The sequence below is a fragment of the Ixodes scapularis genome, unplaced genomic scaffold (genome assembly GCF_016920785.2).
Source record: "Ixodes scapularis isolate PalLabHiFi unplaced genomic scaffold, ASM1692078v2 PGA_scaffold44__24_contigs__length_19508400, whole genome shotgun sequence".
NCBI classification, from domain to species: domain Eukaryota; kingdom Metazoa; phylum Arthropoda; class Arachnida; order Ixodida; family Ixodidae; genus Ixodes; species Ixodes scapularis.
The window spans coordinates 1,358,847-1,386,479 of NW_024609873.1; the positions used below are offsets into that span (position 1 = coordinate 1,358,847).

The 27,633-nt window shown below is 46.6% G+C and overlaps 1 protein-coding gene across 1 annotated transcript in view; it reads right to left on the reverse strand.

The window, feature by feature from the left end:
- Positions 1–606: 606 nt before the first annotated feature.
- LOC121046962 (uncharacterized protein K02A2.6-like) overlaps positions 607–27,633 on the reverse strand; it is an 83,818-nt gene continuing 56,791 nt past the window's right edge. Inside the window, exon 2 of the mRNA XM_040501745.2 lies at positions 607–1,351. Coding sequence (XP_040357679.2) covers positions 607–1,351 — 745 coding nt within the window. The remainder of the gene's footprint in view (positions 1,352–27,633) is intronic.

Sequence of the window (27,633 nt, forward strand, 5' to 3'; positions counted from 1 at the left end):
ATACAGAATATTAACCCACCTTGAGCCACTCGTAGACGCCACCTCGCGGCGTCCCTCAGGTGTGGCCCAAGTACACCCGGCCCCGCTGTACCCCACTGCACGTCGGTTGCTAGGTGTTACGTCACGCGGGCCGGGGTGTGGTACGTGCTTTGGACGCCATCGGAAGCTCGTGCCACCTGCTTTGGAGACCTATGGTTGTCTTCCAGCTGAGTCGACAGTTTGGAAGGTGATTCCACTTCATAAATCAGGTAACGAGCATTCTCCCCTTAATTACCGACCAATATCACTAACCAGCATCCCATGTAAAATTTTTGAACATATACTATCTTCGAACCTCGCCAACTTTCTTGAATCTAATTCGTTTTTCACGTCGTCACAACATGGCTTTCGAAAAACCTACTGTAGAATAACCTTAGCTAGGTATACGACCTTAGCTGGGGTAATGACGAGACAGACATTCGAAGCATCCGAAACGGTTGAGATTGCTTTTTTATATGGCTCACGAGAGCGCAGCCAGCTCTCGAGACAAACCCACGCGCTCGTGCGCAGCGCTCGCAGACTTGCCCGCCGGCCGTGTGTCGGTAGATACATCACACCCCTTCCTCCTTAGACGTGGGCACCGTATCTGTCCGGTGGTCGACGCGCCCGGGAGCTCACCCGCGTCGCGGTTGACAAGGCAGATCCCACTGTTGGTAATGGGCGAACGTCGTCGTCTGTGCTGTGCTGTTTAGTTGTTTGCTCTGGACCATTCGCGCCCGAATGTGTGCCCCGGCGATCGTGTAAGCACATGTCCCAAACTGGTGGTGGCGGCTGTGTCTCCCAGCAGCTCGAATTCGGAGCGCGATGTCGAATATGGTTTAGATGTCGTCTGACTTGACCCCGCTCTGTGTCAATCATCCAGGATCGTGGTCCGGCGCGGCGTGCGATGGACCCCGGCATCCACTTTCGCTCGTTCGGGAACTGTCGAATCCACACGGGTTGTCCACGAGTAAATTTGTGGATATCGCTGTTTTCTTCAGGCAACTGCTTGAAGAGGGATGACTTGAGTCGATCCAGGGCAGAAGGCAATTCTCGGCCGTACATCATCCACGCAGGAGTCTTGCCCGTTGTTGCGTGCACTGTCGTGTGTTGCTTGAATAGGAAACGTGACAACACGCACGACAGGTCTTCCCTTCCTTTTTTAGATACAGCTTGTTTGAGCTCCTGTACCATCCGCTCAGCCTGCCCGTTGGTTGCCGGGTGGTAAGGTGCGCTCGTGACTGCGATGATGTTGTTCATGCGGTAAAACGTCGCAATTTCTTCTGAGATGAACGCAGCCCCGTTGTCTGAACAAACCTTCTTTGGCACTCCAAATGTGGCGAATAATCCCCGCAGCTCCTTGATTACAGCGCTTGATGCCATGCTGCTAACTACTCGCACCTCCAGCCACTTGGTGTATGCGTCTACAACGACCAGGAATACTTTCCCTTCCACTGGACCCGCAAAGTCCATGTGAAGTGTATCCCAGGATGTTGATGGTCGTTCCCAATTTGTCATCGGTACTTTTATCTTGGTTTTCTGGTTTGTTTGACATTGGGCACATTCCGCCACACATAATTCAATATCTTTGTCAATTCCTGGCCACCACATGTAACTTCTGGCACAGGCTTTCATGGCCACGATTCCACGATGTCCTGAGTGTACAAGAGTCAAGGACTGAGGCCGCAGAGACGCTGGTATCACCACACGTGATCCCCATATCAAACATCCTCGCTGTGTCGCTAATTCAGTGTGCTTGTTCCTGAATGGTTGAAAGATGTCTTCCTTAAGGTTCCTGAAATTTCCACTCTGAACTGCGTCGTACACACGGGAACGAATAGCGTCTTCTTTTGTCTTGTCTGCTAGTTTCTCGACAGTAATCGGTGGCCTGGTCAACGCTTCCAGCATGAGCACATCTCCGGGAGGCTGTGGCTCGTCGTCGCTTGCCGGTAAAGGTAGTCTGCTCAAAGCGTCTGCATTCTGATTTCGTTTTCCTGGTCGGTAGACTAGATCGTAGTTATAGGCCGTGAGCTTAACGCACCACCTTTTCATGCGTGGCGAAAGAATGGGCGGAAACGGACTTTGTGGACCTAGAATCCCCAGTAGTGGTTGATGATCCGTTGTGATGGTAACATGTCGACCGGAAATGTAGCGGTGGAACCTGCTTGTAGCGTAAACTATAGCTAAACCCTCCTTGTCCAACTGGGAGTAGTTTTCCTCGGCCTTTCCCAATGTTCTAGAAATGAAAGCTACGGGAGACTCGTTTCCGTCTTTGTCTAGGTGCGCCAGTACCGCACCGATGCCGTATGGTGATGCGTCACACGACAATAGAGAGTTTTAGGGAACCGGAACAAAATACGATCGATAAACGAAAACGATCGATACCTTGGATCGGGCGTGTGGACCGATCGTGTGCCCTGAAACGGCTTTGGGGGAACCGTATTTGCAGACGATAGCAGACGATCGGTACAGGTCGCGCCCCCTGGCAACGGAAACCTGCATCCGCCTCATCGAGAAAAGACAAATTTGCGTGTGTTTGTACAAATCGCAGAAACTTAAGTAAATAAAGATCGCACCCTAAATATGTAGAGAACCAAAAAAATAGTATACCTACTTATAGTTCATCTCGTTTTTTTACTGGAATGAATGCGCTTCCGTAATACAAAAACTGGCGCACCACGGCGTGTCGCCCCTAGCACGGCGAGTTCTAAAATGTTCGTCTGCTAAAGAAGCAGACGAGCTTTCCGACAACAATGGCGCTCGATCTTTTTGACCATGACTTGGAGTTGGCTCTATTCAGCGAAAGCAATTTAGAAAAGTGATTTTGTACGACTGTCTCCGCACTAAGTGTGGCGTGAGTCTCTTTTGAACTTCCCGCTTTCTATAAGTGAGGCACGCACGCGCGTGCCGTGGGGCCCGTGACTTGTGCAGGGGCACAAGGGAATAAACATTCTTTTTGGTTTGCCGTGACACGGAGTCAGTCGCATTTCTTTCGGGTGCCACCGAGCACCGATACACTAAGAGAAGGCGCTTGTTGGCGGCAAGGCATAGGACGTTTAACTTGGCGTAGCTTTTGAGTAAACAAAAAAGTTGTGATACCAGGAATGATGTGCGGATACCACGAATGATGTGCCAGCGTATTTTGGTTTTTTTTTTCTTTCAGTTTACCAGATTTATATACTTGGGGAATAAAATAATGCCTAGACCGTACATGGTAACTTGTTTTCAAATAAATCATGCGTTCTCAGCGGGCAAACGTCGGTGTTTTACATCAACAAATATGATGTTTACACCAACCACGTCCTGATATGCTGAAACGTTGCCGAAAGCAAACTCGATTTGGCACAAGAACACGCTCGCGCGCGCTTATCATCAACATTCGAAGTCGTCTGCTAGCGATCCTGTCTTTTTCCCTCGAGGCCCAATGCAGGATCGAGTATTAAGAAAGCTATGGACAAATAAAACTAGAAATATTAAATCTCGAAGAAAATACAAAAATAACCAAAATATACTCACTTTCTCAAGTTGATGCGGTCATTTTTCTTGTACAAAGCTAATTCAATTCAATTTTCAATTGAATTTTCAGTTTAATTCAATTTTCATTTTAAGATCAAGTCATACAAAATAAAGATCTGGCCCACAAAAGCAGCATTCTGTTTGTATGTGGCGCCAGGCGACCAACTACAATACATGTTGTTACAAAAAAAAAAAAGAAAACACTCCGCAGCACAAAAAAAAATGAAAGGAACACAAAATTAGCAGCACAAATAAATACAAAAAGGAACACTTTAGAGCATGAAATATAGGTGTTTATAGCCAAGTCTACTCACGCAACCATGAAATAAAAGTACGAAATATCTCCAACGGTTAGGCTACGATATCTACAGCTCAAATGCTTGACACCAATTCCTTAATTTCCTTTTTAGTACCCTAGTGGATTCTATATTCATAAGGGACTCTGGGAATTCGTTACTTTCCATACAGTGTGTATATTTTTGAAATGACGTATCTTTCAGTACGTCTTAAATCTCTATTTTTATTTACGAGGAGGTCAATCCGTTCCTTCGCTCCTCGCAACGAGAAGTTCTTTTTCAACGCTGCGTCATTCCAAAGTGCTGGAGCGAAATAGGAGTAGCGCATAGCAGCTCCTGAAGTAGAAAGATGTTGTCTACTACTTTAAATCGCTTGCGAGGAGGAGGCGGAGGGACGGAGGTAGATGCGGCGCTCATGTTGCTCTCTTACGGTACAGATAGCAGACGATCACGGTCGTACGCCCGCGTACCGATCGTTGCGCCGTGTACGGTACGACCACGAAGAAAATATAAAGGAAAACCTGTAACTTTACTGCTGTGCACTTATTAAAACTATCACCAAATATTCGAAGGGCTCGTTTTATAGGATATATGTGATTAGCATTTGTACAGAAATTTTTAATTCATGCAACATTTTTTAAATTAAAATGTATCCAGAGCCTTGATGCAGAAGGCTGTTGCACACTCTGGTGGCACTACAGATAATCCTGTCATAACAGCAGCTGTAAAAAATGGGTGATAAGTGCTCAAAATGCACATTCAATGTTTGTATAAAAAAAAAAAAACATATGTAAAAAAAAATAAAAAATAAAATAAAAATTAAGTTGTCCTGGGCCAGCGGGTATCGAACTCTCCGCTACCGGTCCTCTACGAGCTCAAGAAATCGGCGCTCCAAACCACTGAGCTACCGAGCAGACGAGTTTTAGCTGCGCTAAACAACAATTTATTTCTATCAAAAAAGTCCTATTGCGTTTTGTTCTTCATTCTTTTTCTTTTTTGTTGACTCAAACTTTATGGACTTGATGTCACACATGGCGCTCCTGCCAGGCACTGCCACGAGTTATTTTATTCATGTTTGGAACCACGGCACGCTCTCTCCGCCAGCGAAATAGCCGTTTTGCTAACGAAGCGAGACTGTCCATGTCGGCCATTGGTCGTGCCGGTCGTGCCTTACGGTTCCACCAGCGCATTACGGTAAGATCGCAGAAGACAGGCGCATGCGCAGTTCGTACCGGAGGGCCCATCGTACCGTATCGGATGTGCAAAAACGGTTCCCTAAAACTCTCTAATACCAGCGGCTTATTGTCGTCATAATGAGCTAGAACTGTACGTTCCGCGATGGCTTCTTTCAGTTGCAGAAACGCCTGCTGATGTCGTGCACCCCACTGCCATGGAGCGTCTTTCTCAAGTAGCATGTACAGCACCTTGGCTATTGATGCTCGGTTCTGAATGAAGCGGTCATAAAATGCCAGGAGTCCTAGAAAAGACTGAAGCATGGCCCGGCTGGTCGGTTCCGGCATCTCTTTGATTGCTCTCAGTTTTTCTTCTGTTGTGTGTACTCCCGTTGCATTTATCTTGTGTCCCAGAAACTTCACTTCTTCGACACCGAAATGGCACTTTGACCTTTTTAAGCGAAGCCCGGCGTTCACCAACCTGCTCAAAACTGCCTATAGACGCTCAAGGTGCTCTGTTTTTGTGGTTCCGCTGATAATAACATCATCCAGGTAGACTCCCACGCCGGGTAGTCCTGCCAGGATTGTCTCCATGTAGCGTTGGAAAATCGCTGGTGCAGCCGAAATTCCAAAAAGGCATTCGTTTAACCCTGTATAGTCCCTTGATAGTGTTAATGGTGAGCACATCTGCTGTCTCTGCTGTCACGTGGAGCTGTTGATATGCCTGAGTGAGATCCAGCGTCGAAAATATGGTGCCTCCCTGCACACTTGCCAGAAGGTCCGTTACCGTTGGCATTGGATACACCGTTGGTTTTGCAGCCGCGTTCACCGTGCTCCTATAGTCTCCACACATCCGTATAGTGCCGTCCTTCTTTCGTACGATCACCACCGGTGTTGCCCAGTCGGAGTGCTGCGTCGGCTCGATTATGCCTTGGTTTTGGAGCATCCGCAGTTCTGCCTCCACTGCGGTTCGCATTGCGAAAGGAACCGGTCGAGCCTTTAAAAAGCGCGGTGTCGCATCTTCCTTCAGCTCCAGATGTACCGCGTGGCCCTTGTGCCCGTTTATCTCTGGATCAAAAACTTCCTCGTGTGTCAGTAACACGTCATGAAGGGTCTTGCCCTGGTCAAGCTGGTATATCCCGCTGACTCTGATATTGAGTGCCGGGAACCAGTTTCTCCCAAGCAGATTGCAGCCCGAACCTGAGGCCACTATTAGCGGGAGCAGATAGTCTTTTGACTTGTGTCGGACGCGCACTTCCGCCGACCCGAGAACTTGTAGTTGTTTTCCTGCCCATGGTCGGAGCGTGATATGTTCTTTGTTCAGTGAAAAAGCATTCTTAGGCCAGGTTTTCCTGTATGTGTCTTCACTGATGATGGAACACGCAGCTCCGGTGTCCACTTCGAACTCCATGGGTCGTCCTTCGACTTTGAGTGAGACCATGAACTTCTTCACCGACGTGGTATAATTTACGCTGTTCAGCTCGTATAAGTTTTGGGTATCGTCGTCATCACTCGAAGGTGCCGACTCATCATGACTAACCGCGTGTGTTGATCGCCGCCGTTGATTTGTTTCAGTCTTCTGATAACACGCCCTTTCAATGTGTCCGGTCCTTCGGCAAAAATTGCAGCGTGCCGTGCGGAATCTGCATGTAGCTGCGACGTGTTGTTCGTGACAGCGATGGCATCGTTGTTCACTTGATACGAAGTCCTGTTTCTTTTGCTTGCCTAGGTTCCGGTTTTCACGTACTGTTGATTTTTGACCCTTGGTTACGGCGTTAATGGTGGTCTTTTGAGCTTTGACGTCTTTTTGCTGTCTTGCAGCACTCTCTGCTCTCAATGCGAAATCATACGCCTTCTGGAATGTTAGGTCCGGCTCTGCAAATAGTCTTTGCTGAAGGTGTTCGTCCGGAATCCCACATACGAACCTATCCCGTAGCATCACCTCCAGTGGTAGCATTGTTGTGGACGATGCGGTGACCGGCTCATCGCCGCTCGCACTGGTGCTGGTGCTGGCGCTGGTGCTGGCTGTTGCGGTTGTCGGAACTCCAAAGTTGCAATCGACGGCGAGCTTCCTTAGTGCCGCAACATAATCGCTGATGGACTCGCCTGTCTCCTGGTCTCTCCGCTGAAACTTGCTTCTGCTGAGGAGCTCGGACGGCTGCGGGTCGAAATGGGTGTGCAGCATGCTCATTATGTCGTCATATGCCACTTCGCCAGGCTTCTTGGGTGCCACCAATGCCCGCACCGTTTCATAGGTGTTGGCGCCGCACAAGGTGAGGAGAAGTGCCCTCTTCTTCGTAACGACAGTTACCCCATTCGCTTCAAAGTAGAAGTTCAGTCGTTCTGCCCACGATGACCACCCGGCGCCGTCGAATTCTTCCAGCTTACCCTGGGTAGCTGGCATCGTGGAGACGTCCGAAGATGCGTGTTCGTTCATTCACTACCTCGTCGCCAGTGTAAAATAACCTTAGCTAGGTATACGACCTTAGCTGGGGTAATGACGAGACAGACATTCGAAGCATCCGAAACGGTTGAGATTGCTTTTTTATATGGCTCACGAGAGCGCAGCCAGCTCTCGAGACAAACCCACGCGCTCGTGCGCAGCGCTCGCAGACTTGCCCGCCGGCCGTGTGTCGGTAGATACATCACACCTACTCATGTGAAACACAATTGGTATCAGTCCTTCATAAACTAAATGTTATTCTTGACCATTCCTCATTAGCCGATTGCATCTTTTTAGATTTTTCAAAAGCTTTTGATAAGGTAAGCCATAAGCTATTACTCTATAAATTGCACCAACTTAACCTTGACCCAAAACTTCTTATCGGGCTTGAATGTTTTCTGGTTTATTTATTTATTTATTTATTTTACAATACTGCAGGCCAGTTCTCTGGCCCAAGCAGGAGGGGCAAAAAATGCAACATATGGGTGCACATGAAAAAATGACAAAAAACAATAATACAAAAGAAGACAAGACCACCGCTGCGGAATGCATTATCGAATTAGGTACCGTTCTAATTCCTGAATGAAATTGACTGACGGAATAATGGTTTCTGGTAGCAAGTTCCAGTCCGAAATAGTGCGCGGAAAAAAACTGTGCTTAAAGGCATTTGTTTTTGCGAAGATGGGCTGTAGTGCGTGATCCCTAGTGTGTCGTGTTTTTCTTGAAGTTAGTTGATTGAGATATGGGAGTGTATTTAGGCTTACTCTGGATGTCAGGATGTTGTAAAGAAATAAAATACGAGTCATTTTCCGACGTGTATCGAGAGGTGGTATTTGGTTATCCCTCATAAGTTCCGTGGGCGAGTCCAATTTATTGTATTTACTGAATATAAACCTAACTGCCTTTCTTTGTACAAGTTCAAGCTGGTGGATATCTTTTTTATTGTGAGGATCCCAAATAACTGATGCATATTCGAGTTTTGACCTGATGAACGTATTGTATGCGAGGAGCTTAACACTACTGGGAACGTGTTTGAGCTTTCGCCTTAGAAAACACAGTTTAGCGAAAGCTTTAGAGCAAATATTTGAGATGTGTGTAGACCAAATTAAACGATTAGTAATGGTAACACCTAGATATTTATAGCTAGTGACCTCAGGAATGGCTATGTTGTGAAGCTGATACTCAAATGAGCTTATATGTTTTTTTCGTGTAATTTTTAGAAGCACAGTTTTTTCAATATTCAAATCCATATCCCAAGCTTCACACCAGTGCTCTATCTCGATAATACATTCTTGAAGCGCAAGATGGTCGTCAGCAGTGTTGATGTCTTTAAAAACAATACAGTCATCCGCAAACAATCTCATGGAAGCAGACGAAGAAACCACTTCGGTTAGATCATTTATATAAATAAGAAATAGTAACGGTCCCAACACACTTCCTTGGGGCACGCCGGAAGTGACAAATAGAACGTTTGAAACATGCCCGTTAACATCAACGAATTGGGATCGATTTCTTAAGTAGGCACTAATCCAAAGAATAATGTAAGAGGGAAGTCCTATGCGTTCGAGTTTATAAAGCAGTTTTGCATGCGGCACCTTATCGAACGCCTTACAGAAGTCTAAAAAAAGAACATCGCATTGCCCTGAATCATCGAGTATCGCGAGAAATTCATGAACAGACGTAACGAGTTGCGTGACGGTGGACATTCCCTTCCTGAATCCATGCTGCTTAGGCGATAAGATACCCTTTTCAGATAAGAAGCTTTTAATATAACCGGCCACGACGTGTTCCAATAACTAGCAGCAACTACAAGTAATTGAAGTCGGCCTATAATTAGACACCAATAACTTATCCCCTTTCTTGTGAATCGGTACAACCCGAGCTCTATTCCAGTCATCTGGCACTACTCCGGTAAGTAAGGAAACTTGAAAAATCTTGGTCAAAAATTCAGCTAATTGCAGTGCATAAAGTTTTAAAAAGGCATTGGGTAGACCGTCTGGACCAGAACTCTTTTTTACTTTCAGTTTACGCAACATTGACAAGACACCTTCGACTGAAATTACAGGAACCTCGAGAGAATTTATAGGAGGGGCTGGTGTCCCGTTGTCATTTTTTGGAATAAATACACTTTGAAAATATTGGTTAAAAATTGTCGCCATTTCCTTACCCTCGGTCACAAGGTTCCCATCCACTTTAATTTTTGTTAACACTTGTTTATTTGATCCCAGATAACGCCAAAATTTCTGTGGGTCGCTTTTAATGAACTCAGGAAGCGTAATACTAAAATAACGTGTTTTTGCTAAATTTACCATAGCCACGAGTTGTTTTTTAAGTTCCTCAAAGTACTCTGATGCAGTGTTATGTTGTCTTCTACGACGCTTTAATTTACGCTTAATCTGAATAATTTCTCGGCTAATCCAGGGGTTTTGACGTTTATTTCGTACTTTCCTCGAAGGGACAAAGTGTTCGACGGAAAACTTTATAGCTTCCTTAAAATCTTTCCACAAGCCCGAAACGCTTTGCTCGGAATTAATATTTAACTTATCATCAAGGTAATCGATTATGTCGATATCGTTAGCTCGTTCATAGTCTTTAACATTCACAACAGAACGATTCCGCGTACTTCCCACGTGTCTAGCAGTCCAACAAAAAGAAAACAAACGATGATCAGAGATACCAGGTTCAACACTAAGCCCTCCAGTGAGAAACATTTGACTAACAAAAAAAAGATCCAAAAGAGCATTTTACGAGTGTGCTCACAAACAATTTGATCAAGGTTTAAAGCCAGCATAATGTCTAAGATTCTATCACTGCAATTGGACATTCCATAGGCCAGTTGATTCCAATCAATAGTGGACAAATTAAAATCGCCTGTTACAATAACATTCTGTGCATGCTGGGCTAGAAGATGATCGTATAAGTTATCAAGGAACAAGTCGGTCGCATTTGTGGGCCTATAAACAGCACAAAGTAAAACAGTGAAACCCCACAGTGATATATTCAAAAACAAACTTTCATGGTCGTCAATCTGATCAAGTAAGGTTACATTGATATGGGACTTTGCGATAACTGCTACGCCTCCACTGCGCGAACCACGATCACGCCTAAGTAGTTGATAACCCGGTGGAATTATTTCATCGTCACGGATTCCCTCGTGGAGCCAAGTTTCTGTTAAAACAACTAAATGGGGGTCATATGAAAGAAGCAACAGTTCAAGACTATCAGTTTTATTTACAATGCTTCTGGCATTCAATGAAAGCACACGTAACTGATGCGACGAGGACTGTAACTGCTAGGCGGTAGACTGTGTGCTACTCCCCGCCTGCACTGGGATGTGTTCATTAAAAGCGTCGTCCATGCTCATCACTTCTACTCAGTTGTCTTTATTATGAGTGTCATTCCCACTCGCCGCCTGTACTGGAATACGTGTGTTAGAAGCGTCGTCCCATACGTAGTACGTATCGTTAATGCGAAGTTTATCGTTTACCAGAGAAACCTTCATACCGTGATTTTTATCGGTTTTAGCGGTCCGCCAAAGTTCTTTTCGTTTTCGGAGTGTTTCTGGAGAATAGTCGTTCTGAATAAAGATACGCGTTCCCTTCAGTTTCCCACTATTCCGCAGAACTGCCTGTTTTTCATGATAGTCTTGGAAATAAAGTATGACCGGCCGATCTTTAGCAGGCCTCCCCAGCCGATGAATTCTTGCCACGGAAGAACAACTTACACCCAGTTTATCCAGGAACACTTCTTTGATCACATTATGACGCAGCACCGCCTCCGTTTCCTCAGGAGAGTCTTTAATTCCAAAAACAACCAAATTAGCTCTCCTGCCACGGTCAACCTAATGCCTTTTTAAAAGTTAACCGCTCGCAGTTCATTGTAGCTAATAATCACCTCTCTCAGCCGAGTGGCGTTCACTCCGGTGTGCCACAAGGCTCTGTGCTCGGACCTCTTCTTTTTCTTATATACATTAATGATCTACCCTCTTGTGTCTCTTCCCATATTCATTTGTTTGCCGATGATTGTGATGTATTTAGGGAAATAACTTGTGAAAATGACATTAACACGCTCCAGTCCAATCTTAACGCTATTTCTGTTTGGTGCAAAACGTGGTGCATGCAATTGAACATTAACAAATGTAAATTTATGCGGGTGTCCAGGAAAAATCATAATCTACCTGTTTACCATCTTCATAACTCGCCCCTAGATGCTGTGACTAGTTATAAATATCTTGGTATTCACATCACATCAAATCTCACGTGGACAGTTCACATAACATATATAGTTAATAACGCTAACCGTATGTTGGGCTATCTTCGACGTAATTTTGCAAAAGTTCCCTCATCTCTAAAACATTTACTTTACAAAACACTAATTCGTCCAAAACTCGAATATGTCGTTTCAGCCTGGGACCCTTGTCATGAAAATCTAATTCACTCACTCGAAATGGTCCAGAATAACTCTGTTCGCTTTATCTTGCCCAACTATAACAGAACTGCGAGCATAACCACAATGAAATTCAGCCTTGACTTACCGTCTTTGTCATCTCGTCGTAAAAACTTTCGTCTTCGCCTCTTTCACAAGTTATTTTATCACCCCCATCTCCGCACCGAACTTATATTACCTCCCCTATACGTTTCATCTCGATTAGATCACGTCCATAAGGTCGGTGTCCCATCGTGCAGGACTAATGCTTTTTTTCAGTCATTTCTCCCACGCACATCAGAAGAGTGGAATCGCCTTCCCGTACCAACAGCTTCAATTGAAGACCTCCACCTGTTCAAGAACGCCTAAACTAATATTGTATGAATAGACGCCATTTTTTTTTGTATTTCTAGTAACTGCTTTCTTTTACTTCAACACCATTTTTGTAACCACTCCCCTCTTCAATGCCAAAGGCCCTGAGGGTACATGTAATAAATAAATAAATAAATACGGCCTGCGGTTCCGTTCTTCGGCCTGCCACGCCGTTCTTCACGCGCAAACGTCTCTCCATGTCACCGGGCCGTAAGCGCACGGTGTCTTCGCCCCTGCGTGCACAACATGTATGCGCACAGCAACAAAATGAATATGCTGTTTTCCACGCACGGCGGGCCAGTCCTTCATTCACGCGCTAAAGGCCCTGTCACATTGAGGGAACAGTTGGACAACTCTATCCGGCAACACGAGGAAATCGTGTTGCCGGCTCCCATGTCGCATCAAGGCAACGACAACAGTCGGGCAACATGTTGCTGCCGCCTGGCAATCGTGTTGGCCGATTCGTCGTCCGACAACCTTGTCACACCGCGCTGACTGCGGGAACAGCACGCGGAACACTTCGCCATCTTGATTGTTTACCTTCGTTCGTGTGCGGCGCGGCATCGCTGGAAATGTGACTCTACAAAGTGCTAGTGCGTTCGAAGAGCCGGAAATCACCACGGGACTGCATCAACCATTGACTGTTATTAGAAAACTTGACACGGGGAGTATATTCTAGCTTTTATTTTATCAAAATGTTCTTCATTCGCTGACAAGGCAGATAGCCCTAACCGAGGGAAGTAAGATCGCTGATATATATTTGGGATTTACGCCACCCTATGAAGTGTTTCTGTCCGGTTCTTTCTTTCATGAAATTCCTATTTCTACCGTGAAATTGAGTTTTCGCAGGCAGTATACCCCAAAACGTCTTTCGTAGCGTGGTGTTGAGCTGACTGACAGTGCTTAAAAACTCCGACACCATCACGATCTGCTTTCATAACAATCGGTGGAATAAATAGTTTCCAACGCTGTCTATGTGCCTACCGCCTGCTACGTGATCGATTCATTCCCCAAAACGTCCTGGGTATTGTTGAAAAAAATGAGGTGTCTGATAGCGGCTGTTTTTAAGTTTCAGGCATCAACAATCATGATCAGAATAGTCGTTTTCATGCTTCAAATTTTTAATCCAGTCGCCTTTCCTGGATTAGTAATATTATGCTTCATTAGCGGGTGAGTAGGCGTGCCATTTTATTTCACTAGCAGTAATGTGAGCCGGTCTGGCGGTTCTAATTTTAACACTGGTAGTCTGAAGGTTCACGATCGTAGCTGTGCCCATTTCGACACTCGCTTTCCGTAATTACGCAGTAAAAACATTTCTCAATTTATTTTAGCTGCACGCCATTCTTAGTTATTGTTGAATAACGTTTTCCACGATTTTATTTGAGTAAGACGTTATTGATAAGGCACTAGCTCTGTCATCGAAGGTATCTGTGTTGTCATGTTGCCGGCCCGAAATTCGCTCAGCCAGCGATCAGGGCAACACGCGTTGCCCAACACAAGTTGCTGCTGTTTTTGTTGCCGAAAGCTGTCATACCGAGGTAACATTTTCGTTGTCCTCCATGTTGTGCTGCTGTTGCCGCGATGTGATAGGTTTGTCGAACAAACACGGGGAGCGAGCAACAAGTTGCCAGACTGTTGGACAACGTGTTGGGTTGCTGTTGCCATCGCGTTGCCTCAGTGTGACATTGCCTTAAGTGACCTGATCTGCTTGCACCAGTGAGAAGACGGATCTTGGGAATGTTCCCCCTCGGAAAAGTGCCAAAAGGTTGCATTCACCACGTTTTCTTATAAATAACCGCTGCGCGAAACGCTAACGCACATTCTTCAAGAAAAAGCGAGGCAACATCAGCGATATCTAGCCTTTATATTTTTATTTTTTTGGCCTCTAATTTTTTTTTTTTTTTTCTGAAAATTACAATTATCTGGTTTGTGCAGTTGAGTTATGCTGCTAGGGGGCGTAATGTTGGGGGTCAATCGTTACGATAAGTCTATTAATTATGTAAGTTCGCCCTTGACTTTTTAATTAGTGAAAATAAACATTTAGTTCTGATTAGAAACCTGCTAAGTGTCATCAAAAAACCTCCCCCAAAAAAAGGAGAAAGATTTGGGGCGTGTAGGAAGCGCGGTGCCACGCTAAAGGTAACACTTGCGCAACAGGTGAAATTCTGGCGGTACGAAAACGCGGATGATAAGGGACGGAAAGAACGGGCGGACGCGATTTCAAAACGCTAGTTTTGCGCCCGTTGCACGACACGAGTGATAACTTCAGCGCATCACCGCACTCTCCACGTGTCCCAAGTAGCTCTCAGATTTGCCCATTTTGTGACTCGATGGTGCTCAGCAACTTTCTAAAATGAACAATAGATTTATTTTCAACAAACTCAAAATGAGTGATCAAATTTTAGATGATTATTTGACTTATCGTGATGGTCATCTTCCTTTAGTATACCCTCTGGCAGTATAACGCATCTGCACAGACCCCATTATAGAGTAGCTTTCTCGGCTTTTTTAAAACAAATCTGTAGAACCTAGAAAAACACCCTAGTCTTCAATCAGTTTTCGTAACTCTTTCGTACCTATCAATTCGTTTTTGAGTGTGTTTCTTGAGAGGGGAGATTGGGTGTTGAGGAGCAGACGAGCCGCTTGCCTGCTCGTATCAGTATCGCACCAATCCGACAAACAAAGCTTTCGCGATTATTACGAACCCCCACACAAAAACAACAGCAACCAAAAAAAGGTTCGAAATGGTTGTTGCAATTACGCTGATTCTCGAAGAAAAGCATGCGCATTTCGCGCAGCGGTTATACTATAAACATAGCATCACGCACGTAGCCCGGGGGGGGGGGGGGGGGGCATAAGGTTTGGGCCCCTTCCAGCCCCCCCCCCCCCCCACCCTGAAATTTTCTATTTTGCAAGGGCTTCCTCTCCCCCCTCCCCGTCATGCAACCTTTTGTCATAACCCCCCCCCCCCCCCCCCCCGATTCAAAATCCGGGCTCCGTGCTGCAAAGCATGGTGAATGCAGCCCATCAGCACTTTTCCGTGGGTGCCTCTTCTTCCTGGTCCTGGTCCACGTAGATCGGGTATATCGATGCGCGCAAAATGACAGAGCCATTTTTTTTGTGCTGCGTACAATGTGCGCATACAGGTGCGACGACACCGTGCGCTTACTGCCCGGTAACATGGTACACTCTTAAAAAAAAAAAGATAGCACGAGACTAGTAGCTGTAGCAGTTACTACATTTTTCTGGCTTACTACCTTTTTGCTACCTATTTACCACCCGAAGCCACGCCTCAAACCAACCTTACTAGAACCCTCAGTTGGAAAACTCACCGTTGAAACCTGGGCCACTGGCGTCCACCGAGACCGAGCAAAATACTACAACAGCACCACTCTTTATCATTTGTCTGTACTGTGGTCACCTTGAGCTTTTAGAAAGCATGTTTTTGCGTAAAAACCAACGGAAAAAACTGTTTTTGTAGTAATTAAATGCAATTAAATGCAAAGGTGCAAGCGAGCTGGACAAGATTGATGAATTGATTGATGTTTTTGTAGTAGCTTTTATTGGAGTTTAGTACAAAGTGAAGGGCGCGTGATTTTTTTTTTTTAAATCTTTAGTTTGCAAGGTTTTGCAGCACCATTAATATTGTTTTTATACAACCATGCCTGAGTGGTGATTTCAGGTAGCGCGTCCCGACCTAGGCGCATCTTAAGTTCGGTAGTAGTTCGTAGCGCTTCCCCTTGGGAGACGGGGGTGGCACCCCCTGAAACCCCTTCCACCGTATCTGTTTCGGCGCCAAAATGGCCGATTAAAGCCAAAATAGAAGTCATGTAATGTTCCTGGTGTGGCCGCTGAGGGAGAAATGGCGGCGTAGTGATCGCCATTGGCTCGCTTCTCGAGTACGGAACGGTGCCACTCTTTCATTGCAGTCTCTATGGCAGTTTCCCCACTTGGTGGATTTATCAACGTTGACTCAAACGCGCGGACAAGATGGCGGCGTCAGCTGCATTGCTGATAGCCAGCGTTCGCGACGCACTTACTGTTTCGGAACGCAGGCGAAGGAATGCACACACATTCCTGGCATCAAATATTCTTAGAGGGGGCATGTTTAAGGGTTGGAGCTATCTTTATACCGATCGCAGCCTCTGTTCCAGCACGTCGTGGAACCCAGTGCTGCTGCGAGCGCAGTCATTGCCGATGCAATCACGATGCGGCTTCTGACTTTCCTTCCCGTTTGCATTCTTTTGGAGGCGTTTTTATCTTCATTTTGGATTTAACTGGGATGATAAAACTAGTCACGCGTAACACGTGCTCAAAACGTTTTCAAAGTCACGAAAGGGTCTTTTCTTTAATACCTGTTTTTCTTAATATGTATGTTTCTCTTCCGCAAGACATGCTTGGCAACATTATACGACAAGCAGGTTGGGGCTAGTCGAAGTTTGCGAGACGCTCATTTCTGCGATCCGAACTGGCAATTTTTGCCGTAGTCGTGTGCTGTTCTCGTGTTCCCGTGTGGGCGTGCATAGTAACGTTTTTGCGCTCGATTGGGCGAGTGTGTGTGTAGACGTGGACAACTCTGAGCATAGGCTTAACGAGCTGGTGACGAGCGTTCGCTCGTCACCGGATTTGCCACTCGACTGCGATCGCTCGGCCGATTCAGTGGCATGGGTTTCGCCGTCCAATAAAAGATTTGCTGCTTTGCTCCTTCTTGACACTAATAACGTCTTCTTCACGGCCTCTGTGTGCCCGTTGGTTGGATGATTTGAAGCTTCCTTCGGTCGTGACAGTAGCCGTAAAAGCGTAAAGTACCAACCAGGAAGCGGAAATACGGCTTAGAATCGATGCGGTTGCCATGGAGACGCGCAGACTCAAAGCGGGGCCCCCAATGCGGGGAAGCGAGAAAAAGGCTGCTGGGAAATAATGGGGACGCTGTTTTATAGACTTTCGCCAATATTCTTTTTTTGTGTGTTCGGTTATTTCTGAGTAAGAGATATATTCCTCAGAACCTTTGGCAACAATATTAAGCAACAATATTGGTGCGTACGCAGCACCATATTTGTAACGTCGTTTACGGGCGAGGTGGTCGCTGACCAACCTGACTTCCTTCAAGTGAGCAGCATAAAAAAACACATTGGTAGGCGATGCGGCACCGATTCGGTTAGAGTGTCGTCGTGTGAATGTTCTGCGTGTGTGGGTCTTCTGTATTCAAATTCCTTGTCTGCGTCAAAACTATAATGAGTGTAAAAGTGTGAAAGTAACCATTGTGGGAAAACCTCTATCCCTGCGGGAATAATTTTTGCCACTTTTAAATTGGACGTTGACCAGCGCCACCTGGGTGTTGTTAGAGCTAGTGCCGGTCAGTAGCTCGCAGCGAGACGCCATCGAATCGGGTAAAAACCTGATGATCGTCTAATTTAATATGACCGAGCGAGGTGATCAGCGATGTGCATCAAGTTTTTCTTCAACCTTTAATAATCATCAGCGGGCACTTAGAACGATAAAAGGCTTTTGGGAATAATTTTAATCAGTGATGCCCAGTTAAAAGTCCGGTATGGCTGAAATGTGCCGTAAAAAAAACGACCGGAGTCGTGGGCAACTGCCAGCTGAAATGTGGCACCTTCATCACGAAAATGCGCCTGCCAATTTGTCATTTCTAGCGCAATGTTTTTGGCAAAACACTGCGTCATTTTGGTGTGCCGTCCCCCTTCCTGCCCAGACATGGCTCCCTGCGACTTCTTCTCCTAAAGCTGAAATTGCATTTGCAAGGAGGAAGATTTGAGACCTTGAAGGGATTGAAGTGAAAACGAGGAGGCATCTGATGGCGATCCCGGAAGAAAGTTAACTAAATAAGATGCTCTATTTATTTAAATAAGGCTAATCTTTTTTTAAATCATATTAGACTGATTTAAATAAGATTATTTTTATCTAAATTAGAATTAATTAACTTAAATTAGGCTAATTTAATTTAAATCACTGTAGCTAGAACACGTAATTGTTTGTCCCGAGATGTATTTTTATACATGGCAGATTGACTGACCAATGCATCAGAATATTGAAAACACTGATACGGGGGAAAGAACTACAGTGTATTTAAAGAAGAAATCAATTAACAACTTTTTATTGGTGTAAATTCCACCAGACTAGAGTAAGAACAGCTAGACTTTTCTTAGAAATAAAGAGAACATGCAAGCGAGCTGGTGAACTTTCAACATTGTAAAACCCGAGACAAAGGACAAAAAAAAGGGGGGGGGGACTTGTTTCCCTTTTCTGTTTTTTTTTTCCTTCGTCGCGGGGTTTACAATGTTGACTTTTTTAGTTGGTAAAAAAAGTGAAAGTCGTTTACCACTCCCTGTAACGCCGAATTGGAGCGCAGCTCTTGAGGAGGAGGAGGGGAGGGTACTGAGGGCCACGTGTTCTCGGGGGGGGGGGGGGGGGGGGGTCACGTGACCCCCCCCCCCGAGGGCACGTGACCTTGGTGGGGTCACGTGGGGGCAAACACGTGCCCCCTCAGAGGTCACGTGACCTCGGGAGGGGGTCACGTGACTCCCCAGGTCACGTGACCCCCCGGGTCACGTGACCAAAATTTTTCCGCTAGATTTAGCGGGGAAATTTTTTCCGCTAGATTTAGCGGGGAAAGTTTTCCGCTAGATTTAGCGGGGAAATTTTTTCCGCTAGATTTAGCGGGAAAATTTTTTCCGCTAGATTTACCGGAGAAATTTTTCCGCTAGATTTAGCGGGAAAATTTTTTCCGCTAGATTTAGCGGGGAAATTTTTTCCGCTAGATTTAGCGGGGAAAGTTTTCCGCTAGATTTAGCGGGAAAATTGTTTCCGCTAGATTTGACGGGGAAATTTTTCCGCTAGATTTAGCGGGGAAATTTTTTCCGCTAGATTTAGCGGGGAAATTTTTTCCGCTAGATTTAGCGGGGAAATTTTTCCGCTAGATTTAGCGGGGAAATTTTTTCCGCTAGATTTAGCGGGGAAATTTTTTCCGCTAGATTTAGCGGGGAAATTTACCCATAATGCACCGCGCGGTTACGCCGACGGCGACGGCGACGGCGACGCCGCTCAAGCCGGGAACGGGCCCCTAAGAGCTGCGCTCTAAAAACCTCGATATCATTTTTTCACCCATGAATTTGCTTGCGATATGACATTACTTTTCTTCTTAATGACGAACGAATTTGAAGATAGAAAGAAAGTACAAGGTTCCGATTTGCTCAGAAAAGCACGGCTGTTTGCTTGCGTTCAGCCTGCGGCAGTCTTTCTTGCTAGACGATTATTTGATTTAAATACATAACAAATGCACATAGAAAGCATAAAGTATGGGAGAAATAAGCTGTATGCAAAATAAATATTTAAAGAATTACTTGCGAGGGGAAAGTTTCATTTAAGTCATTACAGTAAACCCGACATGACTTAAATCTCGACTTTAATCGTGACTGAAATTGTGATTTAAATCATTTATATGTTTAATCCCCACCCTGTCGTGAGGTGGATATTCTGCAGGAGATCAAAGCGCCATTATCCCAGGGTCCCTAGATTTCACGCAACAATACTTCTCAAGAAAACCACGCCAAAATACTGGGCACTTCCCAAACAAACCTCGTACTTGAATGCGCAGTTTTTGAATGAAATATGATTCGTCTGCCTGCGGGGTCACCAAAAAAATTTGAACATTCTAAAATACTCAATGTAGCAAACAATAAAAAATAGACAACATGAGTTTTAAAATGACCATACATTTTGGAGCGCATATTTTTCTACCAACAGCCGACAGCTAAAGGGTAAAGGGCTAAAGGGTCAACGTTAAAGGGCCCCTTTAACGTTGCCGACGGGGAGTGCGTTAGGCGGAAAGTAGCGGTGTCGTAAAAATTGAGGACGCATTCAAGACTGATGTCAGCCAGCCTAAGCATATTATTCTAAACCCTAAGGCAACGATACATGAAAGGAGGAAAAACTTTTTTGTCTCCTGGCTCAGAATATGGTGATTCCTAAACAGCCCGGCTGTTTCCTTGCCCCTTTGCGAGCCATTATTGTGACATTGATCGTTGCAAAACGCGTGTATCTACATTGAGGGGCGTAGCCAGAAATGGGGGGGGGGGGGGGTAGTTATGGGGCGACAGCCCCCCCGTTCCTCCGAAATCCCAGCGGACCCTATAATATACACATGCATTTTGACCTCCCCCCATCCCCCTCTCCGCACTCCAAGTAATGGACATCCCAGCTAGAGTACTGCATGGGCCCGGGCCAGCCCAAAGGCCTCAGCTCGGCCCGGCCTGCCTGGCTGGGTAGCACGCATTTTCTCTAGCCAGGATCGGGCTCGGACTTGAACAAAACATTCAACGGGCCGCGCCGGCCCGGGCCGGCCTGGGCCGTGGCTATGCCGTGGCTGGGCGGCCGTGTGCCACATATTCTATATTGTTGATAACAAAAAGTGTGCTCATTGATCTTTCAGGTTCAATGAAAACAAAGAAGCCAAATGCGAAATCACTACGTCGCCGCTAAAAAAAAAAAAAAAACGTTTTGCATTTGGAATGCATTTGCGTCGATAAAAAGGAAACGCATGGATTCCACCAGCATGGTGCGAAAGTGCGATCAAGAAAACGAGGGCACTCAAGTAGCAGGGTACAACATATGAGTGTCTTTTTTTTCTGCTTTTAAAGTTAAAAAAAAAAAAAGAAAGAAAGAAACGTGAGTTTGACTTTGCACTTTGTGCGGGGGCCTTACTGTGCCACCAAATATAAGATAACTTCCATAGATAATTTTATATTTATACTGCCTTTTGAAGATACACTATCGTGATAGTGATTGTTTCTTCACAAAATTATGTAGAGAGGAAAGTTTTCGGTAAAACGAATTGAACAACGTAAAGTCCAATATCTCTTCAAGAAATGCATAAATAAAATATACCCCACATTTGTTTTCAAAATCATTTATAAGGTGCATATTTCGCCCATAATTTCCAAAATAAATCGTCTAAATTGGGATATTTATCCTGTCAAAAAAAAAAAAACAACTATGTCCAAGTTTAAAAGAAATTTAAACCAAATATGCTCGCTTTATGCTTAGGCAGTTTTTAGGTTAAAGCCCGCAGACGTTTTCAGGCTCGTGTTTATTATCTGTCGGGCTCGGGCCGGGCTTACGGTTATATTTAAACAAAAAGAAAACAAAGAACAAAAAAAAAAAAAAACAATTGTCGGGCTCGGGTCGGGCTCCGGCTTCTGTCTAAAAATGCTGCCGGGCTCGGGCCGGGCCCGGGCAGTGTCTGCATTGCCCTAGTCCCAATCACCTGCCCCCCCCCCCCCCCCCCCCCCCCGACAAAGGTCCTGGCTGCTACTGCCTACGTCAGCTCCCCTCCTGCCGCGTAAACCAACACTGGAAGCTCCCGGCTGCGAAGACCGGCGGCGGCGCGGAAGAGGCTTATTTCGTGGCTCCCTCGTACGGCCACACGGCATACCATTGGCTCAGCGCCTTGTACGCGCAGCTATTCAGCCTTGAGCAGAATGTCTCCCGGCAAGGCAGTCGGCGCCATCGCGCACGTTGCGCGGCGCTTTGCAAGGTCAATGTGCGTTCGTCTCTTCAAGGATATCGCGCATGTTCTCTCCGCTGGTCTTGTATACTCTTTTGGTCACGTTCATATGGGGAGGGTGAAGGAGGAAAAACGTACGCCTCGGTGCGTGGTTATTGTGCATTCAAGTCCAGAACTGACATGTGTGCCAACAATGCCAACTTAAGCTCAAGGCCCCAGCTCTCATCCCGTGATGCCGGCATATGCGGGCCGTCGGGCGCAGATAACGGGGCCGCGGCATAGCGCCGAAGGAAGGGAATTGCACACGTATTTGCCGTCCACGTCTCGAGTGCTTCCATAGATGAGATTGCTTGATCGCCTAACATGAAAGCTGTGAACGACAATTGGACGAAAAAGCAATTGTATTGTCAGGTTTCAAACGTCTCTTAAACACTTGCTCTAAGACACCCGCAAATCATGGCCGCTCATTCCAACCGCCAGAACCAACTGCCCCCGAGCTACCACTTCTTTCTCCTCAACCCGGTGGCTCGGCTGTGCGTGGCAACGGTCGACGAGTCTCGTCGGCCAACCCGATACCTTACAATCCTCCCCCCTTAGATTAAATGTTCAGCCGGTCTTCACAAAACTTCAGCAGCTGGTCAGCATGTGCCAGTCCTGCTGGTCGTCCAGTATTGCGGTCCTTCAAGCGATAGTCGTTCAGCCCCACTTTCCCCACCACCACGAATGGCCCCGAGCGTCTCGGTGCCAATTTTGCCGCCACGCCCTTGCTGGCATCGCTTAGAGTGTGCAGATCACGGAGAACTAGATCACCGATCCTAAAGTTACACTGTCGTCGATTTCTGTCGTAGTAGCGGCGCTGCTGCTCTTGGGCTCTTGTCTGGTTCTCTAGCGCAAACTCGTGTGCGTCTTGCAGCCTAGATGTCACCTCTGCCACGAAGCCTGGAGCTCGGCTGTCTGGTGTAGGAAGTTGACCGGGGTTTTGTTCCCATGGTTTGCGGAGCTGGCGCCCATAGCACAGAAAAGCTGGCGTGTACCCTGTGGTCACACTTTCGCAAGTTCTCATTGCGAATGAAACTTCAGGGATACGTTGGTCCCAGTCACAATGGTCATGGCAGTATGCCACGAGGCACTGCTTCACTGTTGCGTTATGCCGCTCTACCATCTGCCCTGCAGGGCGGTACGGTACCGTGTGGCGGTCTTTGATGCCGAGGTGCTTCATGACGTTCTTCCACAGACGAGAAACGAAGACTCTTCCATTGTCACTGGATATGCTTTTTGGGAAGCCATGTCGACAAAACACGCCAATCATTTTTTCCAGGATGGCCTTACTGGTCGGAGCTCGAAGGGGAAATAGTTCAATAAACTTCGTGAACTTGTCGATGACCACGAGAAGATATCTGTGGCGGCGTTTTGATATAGGTAATGGCCCAATTATATCTACGCTCAGGTGTGCCATAGGTTCCTCTGCCAAGGTACTGTCCACTAGTCCCCCCGGCTTTTGACGACGAGGCTTCAAAGTCTGACAGGACGGGCAAGATCGCACATAGCGGGAAACGTCAGACCTCATACCGATCCAAAAATACCTCTCCGCGACCCGCTTCAGAGTCTTGAAGTACCCCAAGTGTCCGCTTAAAGGGTTATCGTGTGACAACTGCAGTACCGTTTGGCGTATTTGTTTTGGAACCCAGATAAGCTTTCTTTCCCCTGAAACCTTTAGTAGCTGTCCGTCATGATCGATTTCACTATCATCAGAAAGATGTTGTATTCGACGTGCTTCTGTTTCGTCGGTCGGCAGAGTTCGGTCTTTGAGGTAGCGAATTACCTCGGAGATTTCAGGATCTTTCTGTTGTTCATCAGCGAGCTGGGATGCATTGAGGAGCAGTGATATGTCCGTCTCCTCCACTGTGGCATTTTCCTCGAACCGAAGTCGGTGCTCTGGCTCCACCGTCTCTATGGGGAACCACTCATCGGTTTCGGTGTCCAGTGCTTCCGACGGCGGTCCCGTGACTGGAGCAGGGAACCTGCTCAAGGTATCAGCTGGGATGTTTGCTGCTCCTTGACGGTGCCTGATGAGGCAATCGAAACCTTGCAAGCGTAGCACCCATCGACGTACCCTGCTTGAGGTCTGTTCGGTGGTGAACATCCACTTGAGAGAAGCGTGGTCGGTGTGTACCTCAAACTTGGTATGTTCCATATACGGCCTGAACTTGTCAATGGCCCAGACTACGGCCAAACACTCCCATTCTTGCACGGTGTAGTTCCTTTCAGCTGCGTTCAGAGATCGACTAATAAATGACACTGGCCGCAGTTGTCCCTCCGTGTCCTGCAAGAGGACTGCTGCGATGCCGGTGCCGCTCGCATCGGTCTCCACCACAAACGGTCGGTTGAGATCAGGGAGTGCAACCACCACCTCGTTTGCCAGCATGGTTTTGAGCTGGTGAAATGCCATTTCTTGCTGGTTGCTCCAACGCCAGGGTACATTCTTCTGTAGAAGAATGGTCAAAGGACGGGCCACTTCAGAGAACTTTGGCAGGAAAGACCGGTAATACCCGGCCAATCCAAGAAATGCTGGAATATCCTTGACACTTTGGGGGGTTGGGAAGTCGCGTACAGCTGCAACTTTATCTGGGTCAGGCCTGCACTCTCCCGGTGAAATTATGTGCCCTAGAAACTTCAGCGACCGCCTACAGGCTTGCGTCTTCGTCGGATTGATGGTAAGCCCAGCTTGGGCGATCCTAGACAAGACCACTTCAATATGCCACAAGTGATCTTCAAATGAACTGGAGTATATCAAGACATCATCCAAGAAGGCCATACAAAATTTGTGCTTGATTCCCACAAGTACTTTGTCCATGAGAGCTTGGAATGTGGCTGGTCCGCCAGCCACGCCAAAGGGCATCCTTTTGAATTCAAATGTACCCTTGTGGCATATGAATGCAGTCTTGGGGATATCCTCGTGGCGGACAGGAATCTGGAGGAAACCTTGGGTCAGGTCGAAGCTTGTGAACCACTGAGCTCTGCCTAACTCTGCAAGTACCCAGTCTGTCCGTGGCATCGGGTATACCGGAACTTGGGTTTTAGCATTGAGCGGCCGGTAATCAACAGCTAGTCGGTATCCTCCCGACTTCTTCGCAACCAGGACTGGGGCACAGGACCACTGGCTCGAGCTGGGTTGTATCAAGTCCTGCTGCAGCAGATCTTCGATACAGAAATCCATAATCTGCCTTTTGTGAGCATTGACGGGGCGAAGCCTGCAGCGAATCGGCGCGGAATCTCCAGTGCTGATGGTCTGCTCCATCAGTCCCGTGCAGCCAGGACGTTTGTCAAATAGTGTGCCGAACTTTCCCAGCATGGTTAAGACATCCGGATGCTTTGCATAGTCAACGTCAGGATTGTCGGCGTGCAGCAGATGTCGATCATCTGTAGGCATCTTCTTGTTATGGTAGGCCTGACGCCAGTCATTTTCTCGTAGGGACTGATCATCCGCAGGTTGTTCTCTCTGCACACAAGGGCCTTCACTTTACTCGGCGAACAATCGCTCTAAGCAATAGACTTGTTCGTTATTGGCCTGACCGGACTCTTCTCTTTGGATTTCACCCTTGGAAAACAGAATACGCTTCTGTTGTTCAGACCCGATCGTCCAAGCGCTCGAAGAAATGTGTATGGAGATGCCGGTAGCGTTAAGAAAGTCTCTGCCTAGCACTATGTCCCTGCAAAGGCCTGGCATGTAGAGGAATCGCTGCTTACGTGATCCCCCTGCCCAATGCACTCGGCATCGTACGGAGCTTGTTGTCTGAGACCAACCGGCTGCAAGACGAAGGCAGTGCTGCTCTTCTCGGAGCGACTGTTCGAGAAGAGCAGCACTGCCTTCGTCTGGTTTCAAACGTCACTTAAACACTTGCTCTAAGACACCTGCAAATCATGGCCGCTCATTCCAACCGCCAGAACCAACTGCCCCCGAGCTACCACTTCTTTCTCCTCAACCCGGTGGCTCGGCTGTGCGTGGCAACGGTCGACGAGTCTCGTCGGCCAACCCGATACCTTACAGTATTACGCAGGAAAATTAGTTGGGCGTTCAGTTATTAACATATGATGAGGAACGCGAGGCACCTACGAGGTTTCTTTTTTTTCATCCCCCGAATAAATGGGGAAAAAAGAAAAGGATGAACAATATTTGAGCACGCCAGAAATATAGATACATGTCGTAGCTTCTTTTCCACCTAATCACCGCACAGATTTAGGCAATACTTACGACATGGAATAAGCTCTTGTATGCTCTTCCCTAAGAAGAAGGTGACTTTTTGGGTTGGCTGTCCTTCCATCACATGTGCAACAAAGTCGTCGGTCAGCACAGACGTTGTTCCCTGATCTCCATCGTCCTGGACGTCTGTTCGTCCTCTCCGAAACGCCATGCAATTACCTCCATGCACGTTACACGCCTGTCGCGACTGTCGGTCCTGGTTTTGTGGTCTCGCACGCACCGACCCACAGCGGCTCTCGAGAGAACATTTCTCCATTCGACTTGACCGGCTGCTGAGAGCGACGCACACCCCATTCAGGTGCTGCGTCGTCTGCGGAACATTGCCGCACCCTTACATCGGTTATGCGCAATATCAAGATTGCATAATATTGGATAATAACCTCATGACTCACCATCGTACATCTTACCGCGGACACTGCTCCAACGTCTGGTGGCCCTATGGCCTCGCGATACGATGAACGGCCCAAAATGAGTGCCACAAGCTTTTCCCACAATAATGCGCAGAGAAGTGACCTGTTCGCCAGAGTCCTCCGTCATTAACATCGGCAGTATGCCTCCAGCTCATTATTATATATGACTCGATACATTTTCAATGACGACGTGTATATACATCGCGAGCACGTCTTTCTTGCACGTATAATTTTGGGCTTGAGACGGTCGATCTTTGCCTTGTGTTGGAATAGGGGGGTGAAAACGCAAATCAACGTCGATAAATAACCCCAAGCCTGTTGCTTTCTCGCATGTGGCAGAACTATGATTTTATCCTTATGATTTCCTGCCAAAAGTCATATAACCCACAAGGACTATAATTAAAGAGTTAACATATTTTCGTGATGTAGCAAAATGATTGTGAAGATAATATGTTTATGTATCGTTCTCTTAGACCAGGGGTGGACGCTAGGCTCGCGAGCCGCATGCCCGAGTGTTAAAGTGCGGCTCGCGGCTTCCTCCCCTACCACCCCCCCCCCCCCCGGTCCCCACAGACACACCCCCCCCCCCTCCTTCCCGGTCACACGAGAAATCCCCCGAAAAGAGAAACGGAGTACGTTTTAAATCGAAAGACAGGTTGCGGCTTGCTAGTCCTGTGCTACTCCTACCTTACGTCCAGTGGGACTGCTTTTCACTCGGATAGATTGAAAGTAGTTCGAGTTTCGTTTATTGCACTAGACAAAAGTTTGCCCTCCCCCCCCCCCCCCCCCAGTAGCTCTTGGAGGTTTCGTGGCTTTGTTTACGGCTCTTCCGGTATGAAAATGTCATTTATTGCCCTGATATTTTTTATATATATCCATATATAAGGAGTCAAATATTTCCATATACCCATATATGGGAGCAAATGAGGCCATATATTACCATAGAAATGGGCAAATACTGCCATATATGGCCATAGAAGTGCGTAAATTCGGTCATATATCGCCATATATGCGTGCAAATACGGCCATATATATCTGTATAAAAGTTCAAATACTGCCATATATAGCCCATTCACGACATATATGGGTAAATATATCCCCTGATAATGATATTAGGGCCCATTTCGGTCGTAGAAGCAAAACGTTATATGTACTCGCAAAGACACTAATTGTTTTATTTATATTGCATAAAAA